At 48.8% G+C, this 20,597-nt stretch overlaps 1 protein-coding gene across 2 annotated transcripts in view; it reads left to right on the top strand.

Moving 5' to 3' along the window:
* The first annotated feature begins 2,169 nt into the window (after window positions 1-2,169).
* Window positions 2,170-20,597, top strand: part of ercc6 (excision repair cross-complementation group 6) — a 31,070-nt gene continuing 12,642 nt past the window's right edge. The window contains exons 1-11 of one of the 2 annotated variants that reach the window (XM_061228830.1): window positions 2,170-2,203; window positions 3,122-3,529; window positions 3,903-4,023; window positions 5,169-5,277; window positions 6,763-7,504; window positions 9,777-9,911; window positions 11,584-11,742; window positions 13,336-13,471; window positions 15,550-15,720; window positions 17,729-17,905; window positions 20,236-20,352. In XM_061228830.1, coding sequence (XP_061084814.1) covers window positions 3,132-3,529; window positions 3,903-4,023; window positions 5,169-5,277; window positions 6,763-7,504; window positions 9,777-9,911; window positions 11,584-11,742; window positions 13,336-13,471; window positions 15,550-15,720; window positions 17,729-17,905; window positions 20,236-20,352 — 2,265 coding nt within the window. In that variant the 5' untranslated portion in view covers window positions 2,170-2,203; window positions 3,122-3,131. Of the gene's footprint in view, window positions 2,279-3,121; window positions 3,530-3,902; window positions 4,024-5,168; window positions 5,278-6,762; window positions 7,505-9,776; window positions 9,912-11,583; window positions 11,743-13,335; window positions 13,472-15,549; window positions 15,721-17,728; window positions 17,906-20,235; window positions 20,353-20,597 lie in introns of both variants that reach the window. The other variant, XM_061228831.1, reaches the window with a different exon arrangement.

Raw genomic sequence — 20,597 nt, 5'->3', positions numbered from 1 at the left:
GAGAGTGACGATCGATCGCAGCTCGGGTTAAAAGGCTAAAACACATCTCCTCCGCACACAGCATCACACATCACCACCTATTAAAAAAAGAAAAAAAAGAAAAAAGAAAGTGGATGCGTCAGATTAATTTATTGGCTCATGGGTTGCCGGGCAGGATACGGCCAGCTGAATGTGGGGCTGGTCATTTCAGGGTGTCTGAGGCGATAATGGCTCCCATACGTCGTGTGAGAGGCGGAACGGAATGCTACAGAACGAGGCGCACGGAGAGCAGATGCACAGGATGTAAAGATGGTCTGCTTTCAAAAGTAATACCAGCATGCCGTAAGACAGGAAGCACGAGCACTGGCGGGCCAAATAGTCACTTGAAAAGAGGACTAACTGCCTCGAATGTTCAATTAGAAGTTCATTAAGGTGCTGGAATGAGAGCCTTTTAATGCAATCTCTGTGCCTCCAAAGTACTTCAGGACATGGTTTCTCTGATGCTGTTCAGGAAAATGAAATGAGTCATCTTATCCAGGATGTGGACACCAGATCTGGGTCAAAATACGTAATTCTATTGGATTCAAATACTTTCCTGTGGTAGTTTTGCCTGGCACAATTGAGCCAACCAAGAGGACCAGAAGGCAGGGTGTGGAGGTTCCAATACACTCAGTAAAGCATTGAAAAGTATTTGAATCCAAAACAATGACGTATTTGACCCAGGGCTGGTGGCTGTGCATGGGGACTCAGTACATGGTGAGCAGTCTGAAAAACAATACACACCGTTTTCTGTCACCTGCTCTATCCTTCAGCTTGTCAAGACGATGTTTACTTTGTGTCTGCCTGAGAGAGACGGCTCTATCAGATAAACTAGAGGCTCGAGCAGAACCACGGAGGGGGCCGACGCTGAAACTGATTGGTAAAGGCCGGTGCCGGCAGCAGCCGACAGAATCCTCTAGAATGTTTATTAACTCACGTTTGGACCCCCTTCTTCTGTGTATTCTCGGAACCAGGCGACTTAAAATTAATTAGCATGAAATACTGTTTCTATCTTTATAGTAACAACTTTATATAAACTTTAACAAGGCATAGAGTTTCTTGGGCAAAAAAGGTCTACCTTATCATATTGTACGTACAACTGTGAAATCGTGCTATAGCCATCCAAACGCTCCCTGGATTTAATGCCTCATACAAACCCTCAATTTGTTTTTAAGCAGACCACAAAACATTGCGAAACTACAGGTAGTCTAGTACTTCTCATGAAGACAGGCCGGCCAACCTTAACCCGCAATGTCCGCACGGGCACTATGTTAGCGTTTGGGATTTCGATGCTGGTAGGCTACCTGGTGTATCCTGTTCGCCTAGTATCACGTGTGGCTCCAACGCTTCCTCGCTTGCTTTATGCGTGCTGTTTTATAATAATGTTTTATAATAGTTCAATAACATCACTATGGAGGAATATAAAAACGTCAACAGACAAAATTATAATTGGTCACAATGCACACTACAAATTAATTGTTCGTGTTTTCAAGAATGGAGCTCCGGACTTGCAAGGATTAACGCATTTTTAACAAAACGCTGTAACTTCTAAAAATAATTAATTAAGTTATTTATTGGGCTGTTATTTATTTTAGCGCTATTGTTTTCACCTGACGGTAGGCCTCATTTTTCACGGAAATTCAATTTCAGTAGAAAGTAAATTTGGTGTTGGCCGAGCCTGCTTTTGTTTACTTCTTTTGAGAGAAGGTTGCGTGCGCCACCTAGCGTTCAGTGGGTATAATATTATTTATTGATGACAAATGCCACATGAGGCTATATTAAGGATAAATTCGCATAAATGTCACTTGATATAACTCGACATTTAAGTTATATTACTGGAGGAATCCATTTAAATGTCTTTAAATCACATATTCAGCGCCAACTGTGAAAATGATAGAGAACATGAATAAAATATTCGTAATTAATATTAAAATAACAATTAATCTAGTTAATTGCAAAATAATATCTTCAAGAAATGTGTCGACGTGAGAGGAACGGGTATTTGAGAAAAGGAGATTAGGACATTCACATTAGTGAATAGTCTCCTCGTCACTAGAGGACGCTCTCGCGTTCTACCTACTTCGGTTGGTGCTTTCCATCTCTTTTGTTCACGTTTGCTACCGGAAATTTGTGAAAATAATCTATTATGTAGTATACTCGGACGTGCTGTGTTACGTCTTAATATGTAAGTAACAAATAACGATGAATTAATCCATGCTCTGAAGTGGCACTTTGATTAAATTAAAGGTTATTTAAAAAGGTATTTACGATGACTAGATTACAGCAGTTTGGACCTGATGTTGTCACGCAGAACGATTAACATTTACCAGGCTAACTAGATGGCTAATCAGACAATAGCTAGCTAGTCTGTCCTCCTTATTATTTTGATCGCTGGGCTAGCGTTATGTAACAGTCGAGCACTACACCATTTATAACTGACATCGAAATATTAGGTGTACCTTTAAGCTGTCTTTGTAGTCTTACAGCTAGCAATCCGTCCCGTCTAGCATGAAGAAAGTTATGCACATGCCAACAGATGTATTGTGATATAACCTGCATCTCACGCTGGTAAATGCAACTTGCGTTAACTCAGCGATGCAGTTGGTACTACCTGACAATAGTTTTTAAAAGTTGTTTAGCTACATATATAGCTGCTAAAAGTAGCAGGTGAATTTGCTGAAATTGTGGTCACCCCGTGTAGCTGGTAAACGTGACATTCCTGTGTGATTGTGGTGATATATGCATCCTCCCTTTAGCTGCCCTTTGACGTGGCATTAACTGTTAAAGATGGGCATATTTACCTTGTTTGAGTTTAAACCTTCCTCATGGCACACTGCACTGCCGATGTAACGTTAAATGTATTATTTTGATTCAGTTCAGCAACCTATGTTCAATGTAAAGCGAAAACGGTACAGTAGCTCTATTTAACTTGTCACCTCTATTTAACACAGTGATAGAAGAATGTCTCTAGAATTAGGTGAAAATCAGTCAAGTTAACGTACTAATTCCAGTTGGTATGATTTGCGAAGCATGTCCTTACATGTTCCTTTGCCAAGTGTCGCCCTGATTCAACATTGTCTACATTCTCCGTGATTGTTTGCAGTAATATAGAAATGCCGGTAGATGGTAGTGAAGATCAGGACCGGCAAGCGCTGTCCAGCCCGGTCAGCGTTCAAACCCCGGGAGAGACAGGGACCGTGAAGGAGAATGGCACTCATCGGGCCAACGTGGCCCTGTCTCTGCCCAATGCGAGTCGGGATGAGCCGGCCGCTCCGGCCGAAGGCTCCAAGAAATCGCAGTCCTTGGTCCAGATCGACCGGCAGCAGATCCAGGCGGTGGCGCAGGCTTCCCAGGCGGCCGAGCTGCAGGGACTCGGGGTGGATGTGTACGACCAGGAGGTTCTGGAGCAGGGCGTGCTGGAGCAGGTGGACCGGGCCATACAAGAGGCCAGCGACGCTGCAGCCAAGGCCGACGCGGAGAAGGAGTACGAGTCGGTGCTGGACGACGTCAGGTACGGAGGCTGTACCCGGTATAATACATCACCAGTCAGGATGTACAATTCTACTATGAATTAGAATGACGGAATAAATTAATCATGGGTTTTACTACCGTTCACAAAACTCAGCAGGTTGGCAGTTATTATTATTTAGAGAATTGGGGCAAATTTTCCTTATAATCTGGAATTGATTATTGTTTTCGAAAAATTGTTTTCTATTACACAGATTTGCTGTGTAATAGGCACAAAGACTACATATATTAGTATTTACTAAGTTTCATTGTATGTCTTACAGCAATCAGCGGTATGAATGTAGAGCTGCTGTGTTTTCATGTTGATATGTCAGGGAGTTAAACAGACTAAGGGATGGGTGTGTGTATTCTCCCAGGTCCTGTACGAGTGAATTAAAACACATCAATAAAATCATTGAGCAGCTGACTCCTCAGGCTGCCTCAAACAAAGCCATCAACAGGAAAGTGGAATCTGTCAAACGTCAGAAAGAGAACAAGGTAAGCACGACTGCAGCCTTTTCCCACCGGGGGTTTGTTTTAAATCGCGTTCTGTTTTACATTAATGCGTCTTCTACACCGTATAGGAAGAAATACCAGGTTTGGACACGACTTGGGTCACAACACGCAAATGTTTTGGATTCAAATACTCTTCTACACTTTGCTGAGCTTGTCTGGTGTATTGCAGCCTATTAAATACTCTCAAAAAGTGCAAGCCCCGCCTTCTGGTCCTCTTGGTTGGCTCAGTTGAACCAGGCAAGATCAGTCACACATAAAAATAATTGAATCCAAAACAATGACGTATTTCACCCATTTGCGTTGTGTGGTGATGTTGTGTGATGATGTCGCGGGGCGATGTGTGGTGATGTCGTGTGGTGATGTTGTGTAGGGCGGCCTGTAGCATAGTGGTTAAGGTAAAGGACTGGGACACGCAAGGTCGGTAGTTCTAATCCCGGTGTAGCCACAATAAGATCCGTTGGGCCCCACAGCCGTTGGGCCCTTGAGCAAGGCCCTTAACCTTGCATTGGTCCAGGGGAGGATTGTCTCCTGCTCAGTCTAATCAACTGTACGTTGCTCTGGATAAGAGCGTCTGCCAAATGCCAATAATGTAATGTGATGTCGTGAGTTCAGGCTCAGTAACGTGGCGACGTCGTGGGGCGACGTCGTGGGGCGATGTTGTGTGATGATGTTGTGTGATGATGTTGTGTGATGATGTTGTGTGGCGATGTGGTGTGATGATGTTGTGTGGCGATGTGGTGTGATGATGTTGTGTGGCGATGTTGTGTGATGATGTTGTGTGGCGATGTTGTGTGGCGATGTTGTGTGGCGATGTTGTGTGGCGATGTTGTGTGGCGATGTTGTGTGATGATGTTGTGTGATGATGTTGTGTGATGATGTCGTGGGGCGATGTGGTGTGATGATGTTGTGTGGCGATGTGGTGTGATGATGTTGTGTGGCGATGTTGTGTGATGATGTTGTGTGGCGATGTTGTGTGGCGATGTTGTGTGATGATGTTGTGTGATGATGTCGTGGGGCGATGTCGTGGGGCGATGTTGTGTGGCTGCTGTCAGGCGATGTCGTGTGATGATGTTGTGAGGTTCAGGTCAGGCTCAGTACCATGGTGATGAATTCTGTGAATTCTGCAGGAGAAGCAGCTGAAGAAGATCAGGGCCAAACAGAAGCGACTGCAGGCGGTCCTGGGAGGGGAGGACGTGCAGAAGCTGGAAGCAGAGCTGCTGGACGAGGGAGATGAAGGTACGAGAGACCTGCTGACCATCTGGGGGCCTGTAGCGTAGTGGTTAAGGTACATGACTGGGACCCGCAAGGTCGGCGGTTCGATCCCCGGTGTAGCCACAATAAGATCCGCACAGCCGTTGGGCCCTTGAGGAAGGCCCTTAACCCTGCATTGCTCCAGGGGAGGATTGTCTCCTGCTTAGTCTAATCAACTGTCAAAAGTCGCTTTGGATAAAAGCGTCTGCCAAATGCCACGTAATGTAATGTAATCTAAAGCAGGGCTCCTGGATCTGGGGCTGGGCTGAATCCAGGTTTTTGTTCCAACCGATTACCTAAGTTTTAGTTTTCTGGTGGCGTAGTGCAGTGGATAGCACGGTGGATTCACAGCAAGAAGGTCCTGGGTGTGGGGTTCCTCCCCGTGTCTGTGTGGGGTTCCTCCCCGTGTCTGTGTGGGGTTCTCCCCGTGTCTGTGTGGGGTTCCTCCCCGTGTCTGTGTGGGGTTCTCCCCGTGTCTGTGTGGGGTTCCTCCCCGTGTCTGTGTGGGGTTCCTCCCCGTGTCTGTGTGGGGTTCCTCCCCGTGTCTGTGTGGGGTTCCTCCGGGTGCTCCGGTTTCCTCCCACAGTCCAAAGACATGCAGGTTAGGCTGCTTATATAACAGGCAATAACAGGCTGCAGTCAACTTGCCCTGTGTAAACAAAGGTTAAAACCACGCTGGTTCACTCCTGCACATAGACGCAGTAAAACCTCTAGGATACGCCTGCACTATGCGGCTGTAGCTTATACAAATTTAAGATCAATATATGATTTAGCTTATTAAATAATTAAGAGCAGAAGTTGGCACAACATCCTGAAAGGGAACTGCACTCCTGACCAAACCCTGTAGTTTAGAATAGTTCCTTCTTCTAGGGACAGCTTGGCAATGAATTCCAGACCAGGTTCCTAGCCACAATTTGTAATGCCACAGGTTTTTTTAGGTTTTTTTTAACCTTGTATAAGAATGTTAAAGGTTACCTGTGAACTCATATTTTGTGTGTGGGGCTATTACTGCTTGCACTTAGCTCAGAGGAAACATCATTATTTTAGCCTGAGTCAGGTTCACAACAGCGATGCTGACCAAGTTATTTAAGATTTAACCTTGTTGTTTTTATTAATGTGCTATACTGTAACATAGTACACATAATTTTTAGGATAGTTGCCAAATTGTTGATTGTTGCCTGGTGGTGGGGTTCATTTTTCTGATTTAAAATGTAATGCATTTTGTGTGTGTGTGTGAATGTGTGAGTGTGTGTGTGTGTGTGTGTGTGTGTGTGTGTGTGTGTGAGAGAGAGTGAGAGAGTGTGAGTGTGAGTGTGTGTGTGTCTAGGATAAAGTCAAACACAGAAACACACATCTGTCCTCTTTGTTGTGAGACTGCGTGTGGGTCGCTGTTGAGCTGTGCTCTTGAGCGCGTGTTGTGGGGCAGCGTGTGGGTAACTGTCGGCTCTGGTTCTGGTTCTGGTTCTGCAGAACCCGGCCCGTCCACGCTGGGCAGCATGCTCATGCCGTCGCAGGAGACAGAGTGGGAGGAGCTCATCCGCACGGGTCACATGACCCCCTTCGGCACCAAGGTGCCGCAGAAAGAGGAGAAGAAGAAGGAGCCCCGGAGGGTGACGCTGAGCGAGAACTCCGCGTTCGACCAGTACCTCAACGACCAGGCCGCCCTGGCCGTCAGCAGGAAGAAGACGCCGATCAGGCGGAGGAAGGGGCGGGGCCTCGGAGGGGATGAGGGCGGGGCCCGGGCCGGGGCGGGACCAAACGGCGGCGCGTCTGGGCGGGACCGGAAGCTGCAGAAGCGCATGCGGAGGCTGCAGCGGAACGCGCTGAGGACGCAGCCCAAGAGCAAGGGGCGGCCGGAGCCCGGCGCCGGCCCGGCCCGCGGGAGGGACCCGACCCGCGGCTCCGACAGCGAGGGCTCGCAGTACGTGCCCAGCGACGAGCTGCTGGACCCCGAGGAGCCGGAGCGGGACGACGAGTTCTGGGACGGCGAGGGCGAGGAGTACGAGCTGAAGCCCTACAGGAGGAAGGCCGAGCCGCGGCCGCCCAGACCCAGACCCCGGGACGGGGAGCGGGAGCGGGAGGAGGAGGAGTACTACCCCACCAGCTCGGACGGTGACGACGACGACGGCGGCGGCGGCGAGCCGGGGAAAAAGGCGCGGTCGAAAAAGTGCAAAGACGACGGGGACCTGGAGTACTACAAGCAGAGGATACGGTAAAGACCCTCTCCTCTCTCTCTCTCTCAGAAATAACGCCACAGAGGAGTCACCACATGTACCCTGGAAGTGCAATAATGCTCTACTTGCGTACTAGTGAGTACCGTTCCGTTTTTACGAACAAAAAGGCACAAATTAATTATGTATTGCACGCTAGCGGTATGATTTTTCTGTACGTATAGGGCGCCACCAAAGTGACAAGCGCTTGTAACCTTATTAGGCTCTTCATACCCGGAGCCCATTGGTCAGAATGTCATTCCTTGTTGGTTTATTGGCCGTCTTCACTTTGAAATGAACCATGGGAAAATAAAATCCTGCCAAAAAAAACCCCCAAGAAACTGTTTGGGAATGACAGACTCCGACAAAATCGGCCACATCGATGCCCAACCAGTTTCACTGGGTTTTTACTTTTCAGAGACTCCTGGGCTGTTTTTAATTAACTTAAAACAGTCTTTTTTAAAAGAAAAGAGAATGGCTTTCACGCTGCGGGTTAGGGTCATGTGCCATTGTGAGCCACAGCTGATAATTGCTGATAGGCGGCTGTGACTCTCCTGAATCCTCCCGTTAGATGTGTGTGTATGCGCGCGGGGGTGTGCGTCAGCACGATAAACCCCGGAGCCGTAACCGAACGAGCCGCGGTGCCATTCACGCGCTCTTCATCACGGCCCCGCCGCATTACCGCACCACCCGCGGAAAAATAAGCGCCGCTTTCTCCTAACAAGATCGCGCGTCCGTATTTATAGCAATCAAATTGTGTTGGCATGTTTTTTCTTTTTCTGTGGTTCAGGAGACGGGGATGCGAATTAAAACAACACGTTTCTGGTTCCTACTGGGGGAGTACGGAGGGGTGGGGGTTGGAGCGGGGGGCGGGGGGAGGGGGGGGGGCGGGGGAAAGTAATTAACTGAACTAAAGCTTAGTCTTGACTTAATTACAAATATAGTCTCGGAAGGGCAGATAAAGGGAGAGGTTTCATTGTGGAGTGACAAGGCCGGGCCCAAATGAAGATGGATTTTTTTTCCGCTCCTCTCTCGCACCTTTCATGGGGCGCTGAAATGCTTAATTGTCTGTATCAATCTTAATTTGCTTCCTGACGACTCCGCCACTAACCGCGCTATCCCCGCAGCCAGACTGGATCAATTAAAGCCGCCCTCGTAGGCCGTATAAAGGCGGCTAACGAAGGCGGAGCTATCCCCTCCCTAGTCTCCCAAATTACAGCAATTAGCCGGGGACCCTCCTTATTCAAGAAAAAAAAAAACAAACAAAAAAAAAAAGAAAACTGAAATACAAGGGCCCGGTTTTCCCCCCTCTGTGTTCAGTCTTGGCCTACTGTGTGAAAAATGTTTCGCCTGGATCTTGCCAAAAAGCCGTCCCTACCAGCTCCCCGCTCCCTTCCTCGGATGTAGTCCAGCCTCGTCACGCACGGAAAACACGCAAATTACGCTCGTAATGATGAATCATTAAGACTAAATTATTAGGTATTTAATTAGTTTTGCGCTAAATTGGGGTAGATTGGGGTGGTGGGGATTTTAGAGGCGGAGCGGGTTTGGTTTACGCGTTCGTCACCGCGGAGGTTGTTGACGGTCCAGGTGAATGCGGCGGAGGCTGGCGGACGGTGAAGTTAGCGGGAGAGCCAGGCAGAGCGGCGTGCGGTGATGTGATGCGGTGGCCTGTCTCTGTGAAATGTAACTCATGATATCGCACATCTCCATGATGTGAGGCAAGCCTGATATCATGCGTCACCGTGATGCGATCTAAGCCGCATTATCATGCCTTACCATGATGTGATCTCAGATGTGCTATTGCGCCTCACCATGATGTGATGTAAACTATAACATCTCATCACTGTGTTGTGATCTAAGATGTGATATTGCGCCTCACTGTCGTAGTCTATGCTGTGTATCGTGCGTCTCCGTGATGTGATCTAAACCTTGATATCGCGCGTCTCCGTGATGTGATCTAAACCTTGATATCGCGCGTCTCCGTGATGTGATCTAAACCTTGATATCGCGCGTCTCCGTGATGTGATCTAAACCTTGATATCGTGCGTCTCCGTGATGTGATCTAAACCTTGATATCGCGCGTCTCCGTGATGGGATCTAAACCTCGATATCGTGCGTCTCCGTGATGTGATCTAAACCTTGATATCGTGCGTCTCCGTGATGGGATCTAAACCTTGATATCGTGCGTCTCCGTGATGGGATCTAAACCTTGATATCGTGCGTCTCCGTGATGGGATCTGAACCTCGACATCGTGCGTCTCCGTGCCGCAGGAGGTGGAGGCGGCAGCGGCTGAAGGAGAAGGAGCGCAGGAGGGAGGCGGGGGAGGAGGAGGAGTCGGAGGACAGCGACGCAGAGTTCGACGAAGGCTTCAAAGTGCCCGGGTTCCTCTGGAAGAAGCTCTTCAAGTAAGATCCGCCCGCGTGTTCTGGGCCTGAGTCACTGCCTACACCTCTGTCACTCTGCAGTGTCTACTGTCGGACATCTCTTCAGGATTACAGATAGATTTGATGAGACATGAACACTTAATTGGACACTGTGCTTAATGAATGAATGAATAAGCAAGTAAAGATGTATGGTTGAAAAACGGGTATTGTCCATTAAAGTTGTTTATGCCTACACCCTTCCATTTTAAACATCAAGTTAAAAATTCACACATCGTCACATTATCAGTGGCCTTCATACGGCAGATGTATACCAGATGTGTATGATCACTATTCTTGCATTTTGTTGAAATTTGCCCTGTAAAGTGTCATGATGATCATCAAACCCCATCTGAAGTCTGATTAGCCGTGGCGAAGCCTGAAATTGTGGCATAAGGCGGTTTAAAAAGGGAAGAGCCGTGTTTTAGTGAATAAAAGCAGTCGAGGAGAGGCCAGTTTGGTGCAGAAGGTTTCGCTGCAGAGGATCTATGAGGGAGGGAAGGATCTGTTTGGGCCTTTCTCTCTTTCTCTCCATCTCTCTTTCTTTGCATCTCTCCCTCTCTCTCTCTGTGTATCGTGCTCTCTCTCCCTCTCCCCATATCTTTCTCTCCCTCTCTCTCTGTGTATCTCTCTCTCCATCTCACTCCATCTCTCTCTCCCCCTCTCTCTTTCTCTCCATCTCTTTCTCTCCCTCTCCCTGTGTATCTCTCCCTCTCTCTCTCCCTCTCTCTCTCTATCGCTCTCCCTCTCTCTGTGTATCTCTCTCCATCTCACTCCATCTCTCTCTGTATCTCTCCCCCTCTCTCTCTCTCTCTCTCTCTCTCTTTCTCTCCCTCTCTCTCTGTGTATCTCTCTCTCTCTCGTTGCCAGCAGACACATCTCACCCGACATTAATCACAAAACTCTTTGGGCCTCTTACGGATTCTTACCTCCAATCAATAAACATAATTGCTGGATGACGATGATTTGCTTCTGCTGTGCTGGGTTGTGTTTTGCTCTGCTCTGCTGTGCCGTTGTGTGCTGGGCTGTGATAAGTTGGGTTGTTTTGCTCTGCGTTGGTGAATGGTGCGGTTTGTGTTAATTTGTTTAGTCCTGCCTCACAGTTGGTTGGTTTGTATTGTGTTGTCTTGTCGTGTCAGGTCATGTTGTCATGTTGTGTCGTGTCGTGTGTTGTCCTGTCAGGTCATGTGTTGTCATCTCGTGTCGTGTTTTCCTGTGTGACTCGTTGGCGTTCTCTCCAGGATTTATTTGGTTGTGTTGTATCATCTTGTCGTGTCAGGTCATGTGTTGTCATGTTGTGTCGTGTCGTGTGTTGTCTTGTCGTGTCAGGTCATGTTGTCATATTGTGTCGTGTGTTGTCCTGTCAGGTCATGTGTTGTCATGTTGTGTCGTCCTGTCAGGTCATGTGTTGTCATGTTGTGTCGTGTCGTGTGTTGTCTTGTCGTGTCAGGTCATGTTGTCATATTGTGTCGTGTGTTGTCCTGTCAGGTCATGTGTTGTCATGTTGTGTCGTGTTTTCCCGTGTGACGCGTTGGCGTTCTCTCCAGGATTTATTTGGTTGTGTTGTATTATCTTGTCCTGTCAGGTCATGTATTGTCATGTTGCGTTGTCGTGTCGTGTCGCGTTTTCCCGCCTGACGTGCCGGCCCTCTCTCCAGGTACCAGCAGACAGGTGTCCGCTGGCTGTGGGAGCTGCACTGCCAGCAGGCAGGGGGCATTCTGGGAGACGAGATGGGCCTAGGCAAGACCATCGAGATAATCGCCTTCCTGGCAGGCCTGAGCTACAGCAAGCTCCGGACACGCGGCTCGAATTACAGGCAAGCCTTCCCCCCCCACCCCGCCCTCCCCCTCCCCAAACCCCACCTCCAGACTGACAGTCTCGAACCACATTAATATTTCAGCGGCTGGATCGGATGAGGAGAGGGCGCGGCGTAAATTATTAACGACATTTCAATTATGATATTCCTTTAATTCTCTTAGTGGCAACATCAGAGGGAGACGCGTACACAGGCCGTGTACGGGGCGGGGGGGGGGCAGGGTGGAGAGGAAATTAAACATGAGACACATAATTAAACATGTTAAAGACGATCCGTGCGTTTCGCAGACGCGCGGGTTGACGGGGCCGCGCGCGCGGGTCAATACGGCGTCTGCCATACCGCTGTCCACAAATTGATTGTTTGCAAACTCAATTAGGGCTCGATATCATCGGTTTACACAACACGGAATTTTAGATCACCCGTAATGCCCTGGCGGACCGGTGTTGTTTTGTTTTGTTTTGGCTCGTCCGCTGTCGAGAACGCGCAGACAGTCGAGAGTGACAGTTGGCCGCGTTACGTCATTGTTTGGAGAGCTCCCTAATGTTTTGTGTTTTCATATTCCGCAGAGTGGATCTTTTTTCAGATGTACACGAGAACCATTTAACAGGAATAGTGAAATGTTTCTCAAATTATAAGTACAGCTTTAGTTTAGAATAAAATTGGAAATCGTTTCTTGGCTTTGAAGTAATATGTATCCAGATGGAAAAGGCCATTGTTTGTTTTAACAGAAACTAGGAACAGAAGCTGAAATAATTTTAGGCATTTTGTAACCTCATTTGCGTAATGTAACTCTTTGTCAAGTCCCAGAATGCAAAAATGGAGCAATGTATTATGTTTACATTTCTTGTGAATTTATCCTGTTAATTTTGTTATGAAAATTGTGAATATGGGTAAAAATGGTGATTAATTTAAATGACTTTGTTCTTTATGGACTACCGGAAAAGAATGACTAATGTGAACAACCCTGTTTTGTTTTTTTGCTAGAGAGACTATGTAACCGTTTTGATTTATTTTCACAAGGCTGAGATTGACAGGTGTACCCTAATGGTGCCAATTAAGCTTTCACCATGCTTACCCTGATTTTGCCAAACCTAGCCTGGACTTTAACCACACCTAGACTGACTACAACCACAGCTAGCCTGACTATAGCCACACCTAGCCTGACTGTAACCACAGCTAGCCTGACTATAGCCACACCTAGCCTGACTGTAACCACAGCTAGCCTGACTATAGCCACACCTAGACTGACTGTAACCACAGCTAGCCTGACTATAGCCACAGCTAGACTGACTGTAACCACACCTAGCCTGACTATAGCCACACCTAGCCTGACTGTAGCCACACCTAGCCTGACTGTAACCACAGCTAGCCTGACTATAGCCACAGCTAGGCTGACTGTAGCCACAGCTAGGCTGACTATAGCCACACCTAGCCTGACTATAGCCGCACCTAGCCTGACTGCAACCACACCTAGCCTGACTGTAGCCACAGCTAGCCTGACTGTAGCCACAGCTAGGCTGATGGTCCCAGCTCAGCCCTCACTGTTGGCCTCCCAGCGGGAAGGTAACCATGGCTGCGTGTACCTGTGTTCAGGTACGCCGGGCTGGGCCCCTCGGTCATCGTGTGTCCCGCCACGGTCATGCACCAGTGGGTGAAGGAGTTCCACACCTGGTGGCCCCCGTTCCGAGTGGCGGTCCTGCACGACACCGGGTCCTTCACCAGCCGAAAGGTGAGCCCCAGCGCCCTTCCATTTCCTCCTCTTCCTCCTCTTCCTCGCTCGCCAGCATCACTGCAGCCGGCTCCAGTGTAGCCCGGGTCACTGGTCTCCAGCCCTGGTGCTTTCTGTTGTGACTGTGCACGCAATTAATCAATTAGAGCAGTTGATTACAAAGTTAACTCACCTCACCTGGTGACCTGGGTCTCAACAGGGTGCTGATTTTCAGGTGAAAGTAAAAACCAGCAGACCCAGTCGCTCTCCAGGACCAGGGCTGGAGACCACTGGCCTAGGTGTTTCAGCCATACTTTCAGTGTCAGTCGATAGTGGCAAAACAGTAAAAATACAATATCAATATTTTTATGTCGGAAAGTCAGACGTCGAAAGTCGGAAAGGGTAACGAAGGGGTAAGACGAAGGGGTAACGGCCGTCGAAACTTTCCCGGCATTAGCAGTGTGCCAGAGAGTGTAGATGGGAGCAGGCATCGCTGAGTCGCTCCTCCAACGCTCCCACTCCCGTTCTGACGCTCCCACTCCCGTTCTGACACTCCCATTCCGACGCTCCCATTCTGACGCTCCCGCTCCCGTTCTGACGCTCCCACTCCCGTTCTCACACTCCCATTCCGACGCTCCCGCTCTGACGCTCCCGCTCTGACGCTCCCATTCTGACGCTCCCATTCCCGTTCTGACGCTCCCACTCCCGTTCTCACAATCCCATTCCGACGCTCCCATTCTGACGCTCCCGCTCTGACGCTCCCATTCTGACGCTCCAATTCCCATTCTGACGCTCCCATTCCCGTTCTGACGCTCCCACTCCCGTTCCGACGCTCCCGCTCTGACGCTCCCATTCCCGTTCTGACGCTCCCATTCCCGTTCTGACGCTCCCATTCCCGTTCTGACGCTCCCATTCCCGTTCTGACGCTCCCACTCCCGTTCTGACGCTCCCACTCCCGTTCTGACGCTTCCACTCCCGTTCTGACGCTTCCATTCCCGTTCTGACGCTCCCGCTCCCATTCCGACGCTCCCGGCTCTTCCCGTTGCGCCGGCGTCAGCAGGAACACTGCTTTATTAAAGATTCCGCTGAAGGAAGTTTAAATGAATTACAGGTTGGCGGGCCGGCGACAGCAGCGCTCCGTGTTTATGGAGAACGGCCGTCAGGAGCGCCCCCCCCGCCCGCCCCCTCCTGGCCCTCCCAAACCCCCCCAGCCTGCCTGACACGGTGATTAATGGCGGCTGTTGTCTGGCACTCCACCGTTTGCCCTCTAGGAAGGATTGGTCTCTGGAGCCCGGGTAATATCAGCTCCACAAACAGCGCTTAATGATCGCCACCCCCCCCCCACCGCCCCGCCCTGCCCCGGCCCGGCCCGCCCGGCGCCACACGCACCCGATTAATTGCACCACACACCAAAAAAAATGAAGCCAGGTTACATATTTTACAAGCATTTAATTTGAAGCGGTGAGAGGGGTGTTAAGCACGCGTGGAGATAGCGCTACGGCGGCTTCTGTGACTGAACCCGCCCGCCGGCGGTCGTCTTTTTTAAGGACGCGTTGCAGGGCTCTGCTGGGGGGGGGCTGCTCCGGGTTTAGACGGCGTTATCGTTCTCGCATGACGACGAGGCCCCGTTGGATTCTGGGATTGAATCCAGACTGTGCCGGGGCCAGCGGCCCCACAGGGTGGCCAGGGTTTGAGGAGTTGTGGTTCAGCGTTAGGGGCTGTTTGGCGGGGAGCTGGGTCTCACCCATAGACCCCCCTCCTCCTTGTTAAGCTGCTGGGCCCTTCCCACATCGCTCCTGGGGAGACTGTCCCCTGCCTAGTCTAATCAACTGTTAGTCACTTAGGATAAAAGCATCAGCTAAATAACAAAATTATTATTATTATTATTATTATTATTATTATTATTATTACTGGAGCCTGCCCATACCCCAGTGTTTGGGAGCCATGGCTCTAAGGTTTGGTAAGAGGTTGTAGAGATGAGTGCTAATTGATACAATTGGACATTTGAATAAAAATAAAAATGGTGGTGTGGGGGATTGGGATTTTGCAGAACAAAGGCAGTCTGAAACTCTCTCTCTCTCTGTCGGCTGGGTTTCCAGGAGAAGCTGGTCCCGGAGATCGCTGCCAACCACGGCATCCTGATCACCTCGTACTCCTATGTGCGCATCATGCAGGACTCCCTGCAGAAGTACGACTGGCACTACATCATCCTGGACGAGGGCCACAAGATCAGGAACCCCTACGCTGGGGTGACCGTCGCGTGCAAACAGGCACGTCCACAGCTAGCATCTAGCATCACTGTAACCACAGCTAGCCTCATCTAGCATCACTGTAACCACAGCTAGCCTCACCTAGCATCACTGCAACCACAGCTAGCATCACCTAGCATCACTGCAACCGCAGCTAGCATCACCTAGCATCACTGCAACCACAGCTAGCCTCACCTAGCATCACTGCAACCACAGCTAGCCTCACCTAGCATCACTGTAACCACAGCTAGCCTCACCTAGCATCACTGTAACCACAGCTAGCCTCACCTAGCATCACTGTAAACACAGCTAGCCTCACCTAGCATCACTGCAACCACAGCTAGCCTCACCTAGCATCACTGCAACCACAGCTAGCCTCACCTAGCATCACTGTAACTACAGCTAGCCTCACCTAGCATCACTGTAAACACAGCTAGCCTCACCTAGCATCACTGCAACCACAGATAGCCTCACTGTAACCACAGCTAGCCTCACAGAGCCTCACTGTAACCACAGCTAGCCTCACCTAGCATCACTGTAACCACAGCTAGCCTCACCTAGCATCACTGTAACCACAGCTAGCCTCACCTAGCATCACTGCAACCACAGCTAGCCTCACCTAGCATCACTGTAACTACAGCTAGCCTCACCTAGCATCACTGTAAACACAGCTAGCCTCACCTAGCATCACTGCAACCACAGCTAGCCTCACAGAGCCTCACTGTAACCACAGCTAGCCTCACAGAGCCTCACTGTAACCACAGCTAGCCTCACCTAGCATCACTGTAACTACAGCTAGCCTCACCTAGCATCACTGTAAACACAGCTAGCATCACCTAGCATCACTGCAACCACAGCTAGCCTCACAGAGCCTCACTGTAACCACAGCTAGCCTCACCTAGCATCACTGTAACCACAGCTAGCCTCACCTAGCATCACTGCAGCCACAGCTAGCCTAACCTAGCATCACCGTAACCACACCTAGCCTCGCTAACCACAGGTAGCCTGACTTTAACCACACTTATCATCACTGTAGCCGCACAGCTAGCTTCACTCTACTGCCAGGTCCACCTATGCAGCGTGGCTGAAACAGAGCGACTGTGTCCAGAAGCTTTAAAATGACTTTGGCTTGAGGTGAGGATAAATCAGACTGCTGGCCTTAGTGACCGGAGCAGCAGAAGCCAACAGTAACAGGCTTATTATGAAGTCATTATCGTTATTAAAGCCCACAATCATTTCTGATGAAGGTCCTTCCAATATAAAAATCAATACTGGATATTGATCAGGCTGAAATTAATGAGCAGTTCACAGGTCTTGGCTCTCCACTTTTCCTCTTAAATTTAGCAGCAGAAACACTTTTCCTTCCGTCCTGATTTCCCCTCCATCAGCCTTTCTTTACACTTTCCCTCTTAACCCATGAATAATTTATTATACTAATTTTTCTATATTGCTGGATAATCACATCGTCTGTATGTGCACATGGACAGAAACATGCAGTTTGGAATGTAATAATGTGTACTAGTAGTTATTGCATTTGCTTTTAACTTTGATTCATTATTGGCAATTATTACTGAAGCTAAATAACAGCAAATACTAACAGCTGTTTGTTTTGGCTACTGTAATAATGGCAGTTAGCTTTGGCAACTGTAATAACAGCAGTTAGCTTTGGCTACTGTAATAATGGCAGTTAGCTTTGGCTACTGTAATAACGGCAGTTAGCTTTGGCTACTATAATAACGGCAGTTAGCTTTGGCTACTATAATAATGGCAGTTAGCTTTGGCTACTATAATAATGGCAGTTAGCTTTGGCTACTATAATAATGGCAGTTAGCTTTGGCTACTATAATAATGGCAGTTTGCCTTGGTTTCAGAAATGATGGCAGTTTGTTTTGGGTTCAGTCATAAAGGCAGTTTGCCTTGGTTTCAGAAATGACGGCAGTGTGTATTGGCTTTAGTAATAATTCTGACCGTTTGGTTACAGTAATAATAACCGTAATAACCGTAATAACTGTAATAACGGTTTTCACAGTTCCGGACCCCGCACCGCTTCATCCTCTCCGGGTCTCCGATGCAGAACAACCTGAAGGAGCTCTGGTCCCTCTTCGACTTCGTCTTCCCAGGAAAGCTGGGCACCCTGCCCACCTTCATGGAGCAGTTCTCTGTCCCGATTACCATGGGGGGCTACTCCAACGCCTCTCCTGTGCAGGTAACTCTCCTCACGTTAAGGGCAACACCCCCCCCGTAATCATTTAGTATCTTCCGTCTTACCCTGAGAATAAACGGTGTTGACTGTACGTGATGTGATGTCACTGGGAAGCTGCAACTTCTGTCGATTAAGGGAATTATTGTAATAATTATAATCATTTGTTCTTTTGCTGATGCTTTTATCCAAAGTGACTTACAGTTGATTTGACCAAGCAGGGGACAATTTAAGTTGAGTGCGAACTGGATACAAGAAGCTCAATGTGACGAAAATGAGAGAATCGTGGTTGTATGACGCATTATTTTAAGTGTGTTTTTTTAAGGCCATTTGACTGAAGATCGGTGTGTTTTCGGTTCTGTCCCTCCCGTGGGGAGCAGAATTAGGCACGCAGATTGGATGATAATTGTGAGGTGAACGAATGCAGGCGTAAGTGCCCTCTTTAAGGGCACACTTCTAAAAGATTAATACTTCTGAAGTGAAATGGATTTCACAAATGGAAGTCCAGAACGGGCGTGCGTACTTAATTCTGCAGCTTTTAATAGTCCATTTAAGGCACCTGGAAAAGAAAAAAAAAGAGGCGATGGTTTGAGAGAGGGGGAGAGGACTGTCAGAGTACCTTCATCAGCGGACCCTCGTTAATAATACACACTTTATGGATTTATCTCCTTAACTGCCTTAAAAGGGGTATTGATGTTTCCTCAGCCAATAATAAAAACCTTTACTAATTATTAATGTTATTAAATGGTTGGAGATGGCTAACCTCGGTGCTCGTTTGGCCTTTCATGTGCAGCTGAGGGCCCTTAGCTGTCCTGGGCTCTGCCCGACTCCTCCTCATTGTGCTTTTAGCAGCCTGTTTGTTTTTTTACCCCCCCCCCCCCCCCCCCCCCTCCTCTCGCGCTTCTGTTGTTGGGGAGTTTGAGTTAAACTTAAAAAAACAAACACAGAACTCTGAGGTTTAGTAATTGTTCCATGTTCTCTTGAGCTAGAACAGCGAACCAATGAGATGCTGCTCCATCGTTTTAGCATACAGTTATAATAATCTGTTTAGCTGATGCTGTTATCCAAAGCAATTGACAGTTGATTAGACTAAGCAGGGGAGAATCCGCTCAAGGGCCCAACAGCTGTGTGATCTTATTGTGGCTACACTTAAACTTACATCCAGCCAAGCACCTGAGTCACTAAGTCCATCCAAGATGTGATTCATTCTAAATGGGATCATGGGATAATTTTGATTCTCAAGTTTGACTTCAGTTTTATGTTCAGCTGTTGTAAGAGCAGAGGGGCCCTGATTCCCTGGAAAGCCCGGTCACATAATTAGACCCAGTTTTCTTTCCAGGGGTCCCGTTTCAGAGATTCCCCCCCTCCCCTCCCCCCTCACACGGTCGAACCGGATCAAAATTCTAATCCGGATTTAAACGGCAGCGGTTGATCCCGGCACCGATCGCCCGCCCGCCCAGGCCGTTCGCGCTAGCGTGTTAGCACGTTAGCGACAGCGGGAGATCCATTACAGCAGCATATGTTCGCTTCCAGCCGTTGCCTGTGATCACACGCCCCGCCCCCCCCCCCCCAGGCTCTCCGTCTTTTGTTGTCTCAAGTGGACTCTAATCCTCACTTACTGTCACCGTCTCTCGGCAACATGCCCCGCCCCCCCCACCCCCACAGCTCTCTTTTGATCTTCAGTCCTCGTTAAATTCCTGGTAAATGGCGCTGGATTAGGCTAAGGGTATTGATGGGAGAGAGGCTAACCCTCAGGACAGGCACAGCACTCTTATGAATCTTTAATGCCCCAATCTGCTGAAAGAGGCAGGAGAGGGTGCAACTCACCATCCAGTCACTCGGGTCAAAGTCCCGGCTCTTCCCCCATTGGCCGACGAGCGGCGCTTCTCATTGGCTGCTCTCGGGCACCTGATGCTCGGCTCTGTGAAACCCGGGGAAGGGGGTTCATCACACGACAGTTATTGAGCTGATGCTTTTATCCAAAGCGACTTTGTTGATTAGACTAAGCAGGCGCCAATCCCCCCCTGGAGCAGAGCTGAGTTAAGGGCCTTGCTCAAGGGCCCAACAGCCGTAAGGATGTTCTTGCGGCTACAACGGGACTTGAACCCCCAACCTTCCGGGTCCCAGTCAACCACCTTAGCCACTAAGCTACAGGCTGCCTCAGCAGTCATTCATAAACCAAAAGAACAATCATAAAATACCAAACGCACACAAACATCATGGGGGCTGGGATTGAGGTTTTACTTCATCACTTTGCCATTCAGTGATCTCCTCTAAGGACTACATTTAAGTGACATTTATTATTTAATTTTAAAACTGCGCTTTAATCCGCTCAGGTCCAGACGGCCTACAAGTGCGCCTGCGTTCTGCGCGACACCATCAACCCGTACCTGCTGCGGAGGATGAAGGCGGACGTGAAGACCAGCCTGTCTCTACCCGATAAAAACGAACAGGTGTGATCTAACGGAGCTCACAGCGTGCAAGGGACGGGGTTTGTGTGTGTGATGGTGTTTGTGTTATAGTGTATGTGTGTGTGTGTGTGTGTGTGTGTATATGCATGTGTGTGTGTGTGTGTGTGTATATATGCATGTGTGTGTGTATATGCATGTGTGTGTGTGTGTGTGTGTGTATGCATGTGTGTGTGTATATGCATATGTGTGTGTGTGTGTGTGTATATGCATGCGTGTGTGTATATGCA

Source organism: Conger conger, chromosome 18 (genome assembly GCF_963514075.1).
Source record: "Conger conger chromosome 18, fConCon1.1, whole genome shotgun sequence".
Classification (NCBI taxonomy): Eukaryota; Metazoa; Chordata; class Actinopteri; order Anguilliformes; family Congridae; genus Conger; species Conger conger.
Note: the sequence above shows the minus strand (reverse complement) of the source record. Positions and strands in the feature narration are given on the sequence as shown.